This window comes from Salmo salar, chromosome 27 (assembly GCF_965601325.2).
Source record: "Salmo salar chromosome 27, fSalSal1, whole genome shotgun sequence".
In the NCBI taxonomy this organism is placed as follows: Eukaryota; Metazoa; Chordata; class Actinopteri; order Salmoniformes; family Salmonidae; genus Salmo; species Salmo salar.
The window spans coordinates 12,183,369-12,197,315 of record NC_138317.1 but is presented as its reverse complement, the minus strand read 5'-3'; the positions used below and the strand labels follow the sequence as shown (position 1 = coordinate 12,197,315).

Genomic DNA, 13,947 nt, shown 5'->3' with positions numbered 1-13,947 from the left:
GATTGAAGTGGATTTAACAAGTGACATCAATAAGGGATAGCTTTCACCTGGATTAACCTGGTCAGTCTATGTCATGGAAACAGCAGGTATTCATAATGTTTTGTACACTCAGTGTATATATCACCGGACAGTGTATTAGTTACACCACCTCCTGGGCTTTTCACAGATGACAGTATCTAGGGTTTACCGAGAATGGTGCTACAAACAAAAACATCCAGTCAGCGACAGTCCTGTAAGCGAAAACAGCTCTTTGATGAAATGAGGTTGTAGGAGAATGGCAAGAATCATGTAAGCTAACAGGCTGCCCACAAAAGACACATAACAGCTCAGTACAACAGTGGTGTGCAGAATGACATCTCGGAATGCACAACTCGTCGATCCTTGTCACATATGGGCTATTACAGCAGACGACCACACCAGGTTCCACTCCTATCAGCTAAAAACAAGAAGAAGCATCTTTTGGATGAGATGGAATGGGCTGTTTGCAGCCTGAATGTTCCCGCCGTCCAAACTGCAGCAACTGCGTGATGCCATCAGGGCATCAACCCTGTGGAATGTTTCCAACAACTTGTAGGTTACCCTGAATAATTCAGGCTGTTCTGGAGGCAAAGGGGGGTCTGATCCGGTACTCGATGGGTGTACCTAATAAACTGTCCGGTGAGTGTATATACAGTCCAGTATATAATATTAAAATCCTTGATAAAGATGAACAAAAAAGACCATATAAAATAAATATAAATACTGATCTATATTGAATGCTCCAAAAAAAAGGGGAAATTATCTTCTTTTGCTCAAAGAAAGTATGGAAGAGTATTAGTGTCACGGGTGTCGTAGGGATTGGACCAAAATGCAGCGGGAACGTATAAACTCATCTTCTTATTTTATTAAAGAAGGAAAACAAAAGAAACACGTATACACAAACAACAAATGAGACTAAACAGTCCTGTCATGTGCACGAACACAAAACAGGAAATAACTACCCACAGATATCCCATAGAAAAACACCCCTCTTAAATAGGACCTTCAATTAGAAGCAACGAGGAACAGCTGCTTCCAATTGAAGGTCAACCCAATAAACACCACATAGAAATAGACATACTACAACTAACACAGAAATAAATAACATAGAATATTGCCCAACAAACCCCGAAACACTCTAAACAAACACCCCCCTGCCACGCCCTGACCAAACTACAATAACAAACAACCCCTTTTACTGGTCAGGACGTGACAATTAGGGCTAAGTGAAGAAAAATAGACGGTGATGGGTGGTGGTATTTCCATTTTTTGGGGCACAGATAGTATTTTTTTTACTTTAAATACTTATAGAATAAAGTAGACATTTCTAGAATAAATTTGCAATATTTCAAGAATAAAGTCTAAATGTAATTTTGAGAATAAAGCCAACTTTTTGAGAACAAAGTCACTGTTGTGACTTAAAGTAGGGGATGTGGTCTCCCTGGCTCCATGTTGCTGTGCGCGCCACCATTGAAATGCCTGAGTTATGATGACTTGGTGAAACTATACTTTAGAATTGGCTTTAGTAACGAGGAAATCCTTGTAGCACATAACAACCATATTATAAGTTGTCCCTGTCATGGTGCCTTTCTAATTGCTACTATTTTGTAGTCATTATTATTCCTTGTTTGTCATTATAGCTAAGATACAGTAGTGGTTATTGGTAAGAGCAGAGATGGGCTCTATCCGAGGGATTTTTGAATGGTGACTGGGAGGGCATCAGACACTTCTCTGAGGTGTGTGTGGGGCCTCCACTCATCTCACTAAAGTCTCTCGGTGGACCCACTCTGCCCAAGTAGACCCCCACCAGCCACTATATTTTTATTAAATTAAACAAGGTAATACAAACTGATCACAATACTTAAGTGACAGTCTGTCTCCAATATATGTACAATGACATAATCCACAGACTTTTGGTACATTAGTTCCAGCTAAAAGCCCTAAAAAGGACAGCACCTCAAAGTAAAATAAGTACATTGCTTTATGTTTTTTGTGTGTTTTCTGTTAAATGTCTGCTCAGCCCAAATGCTCACACACTCTATATGTTTGTACACTCAGTATACAGTGCAATTGGAAAGTATTCAGACCCTTTGACTTTTTCCACATTTTGTTACGTATTTTGTTACCCCATAATAACAAAGCGAAAACAGATTTTTTTTTAAATGTTTGCACATTTATTCAAACTAAAAAATATCTCATTCACATAAGTATTCAGACCCTTTGCTATGAGACTCAAAATTGAGCTCAGGTGCATCGTATTTTCATTTATCTGACTTTCATTTATCTGCATGTCCAGCCCTTATATTAAGCCTCACAATGTAGTATTTTACCAAAACAATTTGAAATAAACATTCATGAGTTTTATTGAGAAATGTCAATACAAACATTTGGTCATCAAAAGCAAAAACCTGATTAATATAAAGTACAGACATTATTGGCTCAGTGAGAAATAAATATCCAACTAGTCAGTGACAACAATGTGAAGTTTTGAGTTTGTGGCAGCAACTGTGAGCTTATTACAATATTATAGAAACTATGATCTTGGATTTCCTATGATCTTCCATGTAGAACAAACCTTTACCTTCTAATGACTCTTTTGTATCTTGTGAGCGTCAGCAGATAACAGATAGCTTTTAATAGTTTGTAGCTCTAACCATTCAGACTCTACAGACATTTTTGTAAAAAGATCCGGCCCCGGACCCCTTCGGGATGCACCATTGTCTCACAAACACCACTCTAGCTCAGCCCCCGTTAATCACACGTTATCTCATAAAATATTTAAGAAAAAGGCTCCGAATTTTTGTATTTTTGTAATCTCTTCGTCTGAGCTATTGTATTATTATAAAAACATATATTTCCCTCATTTTTATCATGCAATATAGCTCAGTATTATTTATTTTATAGTGTTTTTTACTCATCTTTATCAAGGTTGCCAATAATTATGGACGTGACTGTATATATTGCATAGGCTTCGATGCACTGATGAAAAATAAGTGCAAACTTTCCTCTATAAATATAGGGCAGCAAGCCAAGGAATTGCAGCAAGCTCACCTGACCGGAAACAGAGTCCAAAGAGACAGAGGGTGTCGAACAAGACTGAGACTGGGGCAACACAGGCCAGGAGAGTACAACACGACACCACCTCCATTTCCGCCACCTCTGCATCTGAAACACAAACCACACAGCCGTTACCACACACCAGCAGAAACAGAAACCACAAACAGAAATGATGCCTATGTATGTACACTGATAGTCAAGCACTGGTAAACAGGAAAACAAAGAAACCAACTCATCTGGTGAATAGAGAAAGCAGACTAAGCTTTGTCTGATATGTTATCCACAAGGTCAACTGTATTTTTTGGGCCCTCCATGTTGTCTCATGTGGCCTTTGTTTCCTCAAAATCTTTTTATCTTGAAAAGCTTACATGGAACACTTAACAGCATCGACGTTTTATTTTTGACCATATGGCCAATTCTAATTCTATACTGGTAACCTGCACAGGGCACTTTCAGTATCATGAATAACATCCCCAAAATGTTCCTGAAAAGTTATTGTAATATGGAATCAAATATTCAGGCATCTGAATATATACTGAACACAAATATAAACGCAACATGCAACAATTTAAAAGATTTTACTTTTCTACAGTTCATGTAAGGAAATCAGTCAATTGAAATAAATTCATTAGGCCCTAATCTATGGATTTCACATGACTGGGCAGTGGAGCAACCAAGAGAGGGCCTGGGAGGGCATAGGCCCACCCACTTGGGAGCATGGCTTACCCACCAGGGAGCCAGTCCCAGCCAATCGGAATTAGTTTTTCCCCACAAAAGGGCTTTATTACAGACAGAAATACTTCTTAGTTTCATCAGCTGTCCTGCGGGCTGGTCTCAGACAATCCCGCAGATGAAGATGCCGGATGTGGAGGTCCTGGGCTGGCGTGGTTACGCATGGTCTGCGGTTGTGAGGCCAGTTGGACGTACTGCCAAATTCTCTAAAACTATGTTGGAGGCGGTTTATGGTAGAGAAATAAACATAAAATTCTCTGGCTACAGCTCTGGTGGACATTCCTGAAGTCAGCATGCCAATTGCACGCTCTGTCAAAACTTGAGACATCTGTTGCATTGTGTTGTGTGACAAAACTGCACATTTTAGAGTGGCCTTTTATTGTCCCCAGCACAAGGTACTTGATATGATACACCTGTCAGGTGGATGGATTCTCTTGGTAAAGGGATGTAAACAAATTTCTGCACACAATTAGAGAGAAATAAGCTTTTTGTGTGTATGGAACATTTCTGGGATCTTTTATTTCAGCTCATGAAACATCTGACAACACTTTACATGTTGCATTTATATTTTTGGTCAGTATACAGTACATACATACCATTTTTATATATCTGAATACCCTGTGTACCCAGTGACCTGACCTCTGTCTGAATTTGTAACTCAAGCTTCTGAGACCCCATTATAAAGGTATCTATTGAGTACACTAGACAAGCTAATGCATTTCTTAGCCTGGGACAAATAAATATTTGACTATATAATGATGACCACCCACATACCTGTAAAAGTCAGACGGATGCCTTTTCCAAAGCGCATTGTCCCATCGTAGCGACCAGCACAGTAGTATAGTCTACTGGAAAGTTAAATAGTTGATTAAACCCATGGATTAAACCCATTGATTAAACTGCTATCTATCTAGGATCAGTACCTACCTGTCTGTCTTTCTATCAATCAGTCACTCCGTCAGTATCACCATCCAAGTTAAACCTACAGTAGCTTTGATTGGACTGATCATGTCAACATCATACTTTCAAAACAAAATAATCCCAAACTAAAGGGAGGGAAGGGAGGGTGGCCACCGTCACCGACGGTTCTTGTGCTACACCCCCCCCTCCCCAACCCACCTACTATGGAGGTGGCTCAGGCTCCGGCCTAGGTCCCCAACCTAACCTGTCCACCCCCGCTGAAGGCTCAGGGCTAACGCGCGTCGCTGGAGACCTCGGGCTGATGCGCGTCGCTGGAGACCTCGGGCTGATGCGCGACTCTGGAGACCTCCGACTGGAGGGCGACTCTGGAGACCTCCGACTGGAGGGCGACTCTGGCTGCGCCGGTTCCGGACTGGAGGGCGACTCTGGCTGCGCCGGTTCCGGACTGGAGGGCGACTCTGGCTGCGCCGGTTCCGGACTGGAGGGCGACTCTGGCTGCGCCGGTTCCGGACTGGAGGGCGACTCTGGCTGCGCCGGTTCCGGACTGGAGGGCGACTCTGGCTGTGCCGGTTCCGGACTGGAGGGCGACTCTGGCTGCGCCGGTTCCGGTCTGGAGGGCGACTCTCTCGGTTCCGGTCTGGAGGGCGACTCTCTCGGTTCCGGACTGTGGGCCGTCTCTGCTGGCTCCGGACTGTGGGCCGTCTCTGCTGGCTCCGGACTGTGGGCCGTCTCTGCTGGCTCCGGACTGTGGGCCGTCTCTGCAGGCTCCGAACTGTGGGCCATCTCTAGACGGGGCACTGTCGCCGGACACTCTGGATGGGGCACTGTCATCGAAAGCTCTGGACGGGAACTGCGCACTGAAGGCCTGATGCGTGGGGCTGGCTTAGGAGGCGCCAGACTAGGGACACGCACCACAGGGCTAGTGCAAGGAGCAGGAGCAGGACGAGCTGGACTGGGCTGACGCACTGGAGGCCTGGTGCGTGGGGCGGGTACTGGAGGTACCAGACTGGAGACACGCACCCCAAGGCTAGTGCGAGGAGCGGGAACAGGACGTACTAGACTGGGCTGACGCACTGGAGGCCTGGTGCGTGGTGCTGGCTTTAGAGGCACCAGACTAGAGACACGCACCTCAGGGCTAGTGCGAGGAGCAGGAACTGGATACACCAGGCCATGAGTAGGCACTGGAGGTCTGGAGCGCACCTCCTGCACAACCCGTCCTGACTGGATGGTAATAGTAGGCCTGCACGAGCGGAGTGCTGGCACAGGGCGAACTGGGATGTGCAGAGGCCTGATGGTGGCCGTGCGTAGAGCAGGCGTAGGGTAGCGTGGACCTAGGAGGCACACTGGTGGCCAGATGTGCTGCGCAGTCATCCTCCTTCCAGGCTGGATGCCCACTCTAGCACGGCACTTGCAAGGGTCTGGGATCGCTTGCACCGGACTGTGCGTGCGCATGGGCGAGATCGTGCACACTTCCGCATACACCGGCGCTCTCCACTCCACACGCTCCCCATAATAAGCACGGGGAGTTGGCTTAGGTCTCACCCTTGGCCCAGCCAACCTACCCGTGTGCCCCCCCCAAAAAAAGTTATTGGGGCTGCCTCTCAGGCTCCCGTAGCTCCCGTAACTTGTCCTCCCAATACTGCCGTTCCAGGTCCATCCTTCAGGCCGGTGCTCCAATCCCCGCTGCTTGGTCCGTTGGTGGTGGGTAGTTCTGTCACGGGCGTCGTAAGGATTGGACCAAGGTGCAGCGGGAATATGTATACTCATCTTTTTTATTAGGTAGAAAGAAGGAAAACCAGAACAAAAACACACGTATACAAAAAACAACGACGACGAACAGTCCTGTAAGGCTTACAGCTATACAAAGAACATAGCCCAACAAACCCCGAAACACCCTAAACAAACACCCCTCTTACATAGGAACATAGCCCAACAAACGCCGAACCACATAAACAAACACCCCCTGCCACGTCCTGACCAAACTACAATAACAAATAACCCCTTTACTGGTCAGGACGTGACATTGGTCCATTTTCCCCTCATAATTCAGCCTACTGTTCTGATTTGGTGGTGCAAATGTAGCCTATAGCCTGCTTTACAGAAATGTAATCATCAAATATTGTAAGAGCTTCCATTGTCTGCTTATATGCCTCCTTTAATTATCCTAAAGGTTCTGATTTGGTGTTCAGGGAGAATACTGTAAGAACGGCCCATGTTCTGAATTCTGTCGCTGTACATTTCAAAAGTGCTGAACAACTAGTTATTGTCACACCCTGATCTGTTCCACCTGTCTTTGTGCTTGTCCCCACCCCCCTCCAGGTGTCGCCCATCTGCCCATTATCCCATTATACCTGTGTTCTCTGTTTGTCTGTTGCCAGTTCTTCTTGTCTCGTCAAGCCTACCAGCGCTTTTCCCGTACACCTGTTTTCTCTCTAGTCCCTGTTTTCTAGTTTTCCCGGTTTTGACCATTCTTCCCACCCTGACCCTGCCTGACATTCTGTACCTTGTGATACTGCCCTGGATTACTGACCTCTGCCTTCCCTGATCCTGAGCCTGCCTGGCGTTCTGTACCTTTCAGTCTCTGCTCTGGATTACTGACCTCTGCCTGCCCTTGACCTGTCGTTTGCCTGCCCCCTGTTTTTTGTAATAAACTTTTGTTACTTCAAACTGTCTGCATCTGGGTCTTATCCTGAGGTCTCGTAGTTATATTGACTACTTCTGTCCTATCACGCTCATTAATGTCTTCATCGAAATTACGGATTTCCTCTTATCCGCTCGTCGTACCCTTATGCCATAGTTTGTACATCTCAATTGTCAGTAAAAACCACATTTGTTTAAGCAAGTCAGCCATATAAGCTGTTTTCTTTTAAATGCAGTAAATGAGGCTGAATGAACTGTTCCGCTGCCAGACAAGGCTCCGCTGATAGCCAGGTGTAGCAGTGGTAAGGTGTTGGGACTCTGCTTTTGGGACAGCTTAATGTAGGCCCTTACAGTTTGTGGGCACCGTTATAGTGCAATTAATGTATTGTTTAGTGTTGTGGCTTTGCTGGCATTCAACATTTTAATTTATTTTTGGGTTTGCCCCAGCAAGATTTACATGCTAAAATCGCCACTGCTTAGGCCTAAAAATCACGGTCAAAGGCATATGAACTAACAGGTTATAGAGCAAACAACGCAATCATCACAACATGTAGGTTGTAATATGTCTTTCTTTTCTGGTTTGGCTTCCCAAGTGATTTTACCCACGCACTGCAACTGTCCTTGAAAGAAATTAAATTAAATGACTTAACAAGTATCAAATCAAAATCTAATTTTATTTGTCACATGCTTCGTTAGCAACAGGTGTAGACTAACAGTGAAATGCTTTCATACGGGCCCTTCCCAACAATGTAGACAGAGAATAGAGAAATAATAGAAAAGTAATAACACGTAATAATAAAAGTTCTGGTGAAACATTTTAAAGTCTTTTGTGTTTTCTAATGATTCTCCTCACCTCCAGTGTAACAGCGACGTCACGCTTGTGTGTAGAAACGGACCAAGGCGCAGCGTGAGTATCGTTCCACATCTTTTATTTGAATGTGAAACTTACAAGACAAACAATAAACTAATAACAAACAACAACCCGTGACGACAGCGGTGCAACATGCACTAACTCAAAATCCCACAAACACAGGTGGGAAAAAGCACTACTTAAATATGATCCCCAATTAGAGACAACGATGACCTCTAATTGGCCTCTAATTGGGAATCATACAAAAAACCCAACATAGAAAAAAGAAACTAGAACACAACATAGAAATAATAAACTAGATAAACCCCCCAGTCACACCCTGACCTACTCTACCATAGAAAATAAGAGCACTCTATGGTCAGGATGTGACAAGTGAACATTTTGTTATGTGCATTGAGTACTACACGGGCCGCACTCAAAACTTTTGTTTCTATCCAAGAGAAAATTAACAAAACGTAAGAATAGGAAGTAGTAATACTAGCTACTGGGAAAACCATAGTGTATCAGAATAATTATGAGCAATTTCTATTTAACTTGACTTAAGATGCTACTTCATGAAGACATATATGTGAACAATCATAGTTGCCTATTATCAGTGACAAAATAACTCTTTCTTCATTGTTCGTGGATATTCAATACATTCAATACATTCTGTCAAAAACACACACATCATCTTCCTTGAAGCAGGCTAATTGTATTCCCAATCTAAGGATATACCATGTTCGCTTTAGATGAAGAGGAATAGTGGATCACACAGGAAGCAGGACCTAAATTGACTCAGGAAGATATGTGACACATAGCCTTGCATGCAGTTGTAGACAAAAAATGTATATTCTTATACATACAGCCACTGTGGAAGTAGACTGCACTCTCAGGTGATGGCACAGGCTTATGACAAGTCAGGCTCTCAGAAAACCACCCTGATCCAACACATTACCCCACATTTTGAGTCTGAATAAATTAGCTGTGACACAAATCAGACATGCTCAGAAGGGTTGACAAACTTGCCAAAATGTTTTCTATATGTCCCACTATCAGTTAGTCCAGTTTATTCTAGTTAGACAAACTCAATTCACGCCTGCTATGTCTGCCGTCAGTGAGAAGAGTCTCAGTGCCTGAGGATTATTGTCTGTACCTGGCCTGCAGTGGCACCGTTGACTTACAGTGGAGACACCAGGTCAACGGGATCATAGTCATCAAACGAAGCCAGTCGGTTGCTTACCGGAACCACCAGAAATATGACCCCCAGCCTGATGACTCTCTGGTTATAGAAGAGCTGGAGCCCTCCGACTCTGGAGCCTACCACTGCAACGACCAGCTAGTGGCAGACGTGGAGGTACTGAAAGGTATGAGGACAGGAGGTTACAGTGTGTGAAATGTAACGCTTATCTTTCCACCCCTCTAAAATAATGAATATGTTTTTTATAAATATATTGGTTGCTGTCCTTGATGATGAGAGCTGAAAATGGACCACTGACTGTTTACCAATTATCAATTTCAAGCAGAACAAGTGGACAACCACCAATGAAATTGTTCTGTCATTGGAGGGATAGAATAATATAAGTAAACATTTTTAAGGAAATTAGCTGAACATTTTTTTTTTTGTCTAATGAGCATATTCCTATCATTGTCTTTAACATTTCTGCATCTTGTTACAATCATTTCATAAATGTCTTCCCACAGGCCAAAAAGGTGCTGTTTCTGCTGGCAGAACCCTATTGCTGCCCTGTACAGTATCTAGAAAAGCCAAGCAGAGGTGGTTCTTCAAGAAAGATAGTCATGCGAAACAGGAAAAGGGAGAGAGAGGACCCACAGAACAGGTTTTCCTTTGATGAAGATGGAGCCCTGCAGAACCTCAATCTGCAGCCAGGGGACTCTGGAAAGTACCTGTGTAATGGGGAAACGACAGCTAAAGTAACAGTGTTGACAGGTAGAGCTTTCCAAATGGCATTTTATCTATTTAATTGTCCATGTTGAATTTTAACAATGACATTTTCATTTAATTAAAAGATCAGGCTCAACAATCAACTTCATCAGTTCTTAGGAAAAGCAGTGAGAGAAAGCGTTGGGGGAACCACACTTTAGAGACCCCTCTAATGCCATTCCCTTTTCATTTAAAATACCATGCTTATGCCTGACTTGATTATTTATTTATTTTGGCAAACTCAGATCACCTCAACATCCAGAGTACCACTGCTGTTATGAAAACAGGTAACACACAGCAACACTATGCAATTCTTTTTACAAGTATGAAAGTAACACTGTGAAAGTAAATTCCATGACCTATATTCTTCACCTATTTTCAGATGTTGTTGAGAGAGATAAGGACCTACAAATGGTACGTTGTCCACGGACATTCAGACACAAATTAGACTGAATGAAATGTAGTTCAAATCTTTTGTCCTGCTATCTTTAATACAGGTGACATTTTCACATGTTGAACTGTGCTTTTGTCTTTCAGTTGTGGTGATGATAGCTGTCGTTGGACTATGCGTCGTGGTGCTTTTGGCTGGAATGCCGGGCCTTTTTGCTGATAGACAGAGTGAACAGAAAGAAAGAATTGCAGTACAGGTAAAAATGTCTGAAAACTATATTGTTACATCATATGCCTCTGATCTTGTTTGTACAAGACTTTAGGTCCATATTAAGCTATTACATTGGCCTATGAGGTCATGCAACTACGTTTTTACAAACATGTGATATGATCACCTTATTTCCTATAGTGACAGGACACAAGCAGGAAGGAGCTCCAGACTAGGTAAAGAACACTGTCTAATTGTTTGCTACCAGAAAAGTCCCAATAGTAGGGTTTGTGTGAAATGTGCATTCTCCCAACAAGTATTGCTCTCATTGTAAACAAATGATTGTTTCATATTTTGTCTTATAGGGTCTGAGATCACACAGGGTGATGTGGAAGAAGTGAGTACAAATGAATACATCTCACTGCAAACTGAAAGCATTGCTAAAATGAATGTTTGTGTCTCAGGGCCCTTCTCATGTGGAAGACACTGAGGTTCAGTTGGCATCTCTGGGTCGGCTGAACTGGAGGGAAAGATCGAGGGTACAGGGAGACCAGCATCACGTCATCTATTCCGCTGTGGTCACTGCTAGACCAGCATTCCAGGGTTTGAAGAGAGTAACACATTGATTTGACCGATTGACTCCTTAACAGACCATTCGTATTTTATTTAGTTGTATTACAGTACGACTACATTTTACAAAGGTTGGTCTTTAATAATATAGTACATTTATTTGCGCCTTTCAAGATACCCAAGATATTATTTTATCCAACTAATTCTATATCCTGTTGCCTTAAAATGTTTTTATTGAGATTCTTTGGAGAACATTAACAGTAATTATAAGCCTTTTCATTATTTACAGAAACACACATACATGCACGAATCAAAATACAATCTTCTTTCCATCAAGAATGGATATTCAAGGAACCATGTCAGAAGTACATGTGATCTATCATTTGCCTGTATGAACACATTGGGCCACTGTTGCATAGGTGACATCTCCCTGGGCCAATCCTGGCACTCCCTGAGCAGTGGGGCGGGCATTACCAATGTACTTCAGACTGGCATAGTGCAGACCCTCTTCCTATGAAAAACATTTATCATGATTAGAGATTAAATATTACCATCATGCCATCCAAACCTCTCAGGCATACATTTACAGTTAGATAAGGTTTAGTCCTAACTATTATGCCTTCAATCATTTACGGAAGTACTTTTACCTTGAGACTTGAATTCCTGTTCACACAGGTGTTGCACGAGCATTTTGTTTTACCTGAAAGAGGGAACAATTGAGTTTTAAAGGGGCAATCTGCCGTTCAAACAAAAGGTAACCTCACCACTGCTTCGGTAAATAGCTGAGCAATGGGTCTGGAGAGATGGAACCAATCTCAAATGAATAGACAGAACTATAGATGCAAGGACTGACCATCCATGAGATCAACTTATAGTTTTAGTCATGTTTTGAGGATATACAGTGTTTACATTTACTGTGTTTAGACATTGGAGTAAAACAATCTTATATTTGGGGTTTTGATGGGGTAGGACAGTTGAACTAAGCTCATGAGGCATTTATAGGTGATATTCTTCAAGAATCAATGGGTACAAATTATTATTACTTTTGAAAGTCTATGTATGAATCAACTGCAGATTTGCAAAAGACTAACTTTGGTTTTGGAGTATAATGTCTCTAAGTAAACTTGTCAAACTTGAGATACGTTCAAAGATTGCGTTTACATTCCCTGCTGTCATTGGTGCTACCATTCAACCAAAGCAAGAATGTGGATTACCAAGATCTGGGGATTACCAAGATTTGTACATTATCTTTCTATGTTTACAATACACTCTTACTTGCTTTTCTTGTCACTGCAGCAGAAAGTGAATGTAAAATTAAAGTAACACTCCACAGCACAGTCTTGTCACGAACCGGCTCAAAGTTCGTAACAAAAGCGAGACAACGTGGAGACAAGGAATAACAAAATATATTTTTATTAACTAAGGTAACCTATATACAAATAAACATAGTGTGTCTGCATGGAGAGAGTCTCCACTATGAATGTGGAAAAGGTCTATTTATCCTGGGACACACCCGGGCCCAGGTGTTTCCCATGTAGCCGACTACCCTCCCAACTCCGCCCACCGGCATCATAATAAGGAAACAAGAGCAAAGAGAGAGAATACGGCAGACAGAGTTGGAGGGTCGTCATCACCCCCCCCGCCCCATAAAACCGGGGACCAACAAGGACCCCGGAACAACTTCCCAGCCTCTGCGTCCCAAATTGACGAGGTGTTACATGTTCACACTTCCACTTGCCCCAGCCAACCTCCTCCTCCCCAGACCTCAGCAACCTTTGCGCACAGGAAGCAATGTTTAAAGAGGAAAGAAGAAAACGAGACCAGGGGGGAACAGGCAGGAGAGATAGAACCTGACACTACCAAACAATGGTCAGTCACGTAAACATTCAGGAACAGGGCACACAAGAGACCGTCAACTACAAGCTCCAATGAAAAGAACATCAAGGTCCTAATTTTTACAACATCTCCCAACGACTCATAGTCACCTCCCAACGACTCATAGAAGTAAATACTAAAAATAATCTCGCTCCGCTGAGCACACCAGACCCCAAGAGAAATGACAATCACACTGGGCACCACAGAAAAGAGATGAGATATGGCGCTTCCCCAAAACCTACAATAACTCAACCCTAGTCTTCGTGTCACGGCTGTCGAAAGGATCGGACCAAAGTGTCACGTGGTTGTAGTTCCACATTTTATTAAATCAGTGAAACTTTGCAATACATAAATAACTAAATTGACAAAACAAACCGTGATGCAGAGAGAAACAAACACTACTCAAAATATAATCACCCACAAATCCCAGGAAGAAAAACCCCTACTTAAATATGATCTCCAATCAGAGGTAACGAGGACCAGCTGCCTCCAATTGGAGATCAACCCCCCCCCCCCCAAAAAAACATAGAAATAGAAAAAATAGAAAAACACAAAACACCCCCTGTCATGCCCTGACCTACTCTACCATAGAAAATTACATCTTACTATGGTCAGGACGTGACACTTCGTGCGGATTCATGGTGGGTAATTATGCACTGTAGCCCGCTGGCAAGGAAATAAACCCCCCAGCACGCTGGCAGATTCCCCCAAGCCACGGATGTGCCCCTGAGACAACTGCTC

The 13,947-nt window shown here is 43.1% G+C and overlaps 1 protein-coding gene across 1 annotated transcript in view; it reads right to left on the bottom strand.

The window, feature by feature from the left end:
• Positions 1 to 11,546: 11,546 nt before the first annotated feature.
• The window catches only part of LOC106588384 (uncharacterized), a 14,349-nt gene continuing 11,948 nt past the window's right edge, over positions 11,547 to 13,947 (bottom strand). Inside the window, exons 4-5 of the mRNA XM_014177301.3 lie at positions 11,979 to 12,031; positions 11,547 to 11,842 (exon numbers count right to left, since the gene is read on the bottom strand). Of these exons, the coding sequence (XP_014032776.2) occupies positions 11,711 to 11,842; positions 11,979 to 12,031 (185 nt within the window). The 3' untranslated portion in view covers positions 11,547 to 11,710. The remainder of the gene's footprint in view (positions 11,843 to 11,978; positions 12,032 to 13,947) is intronic.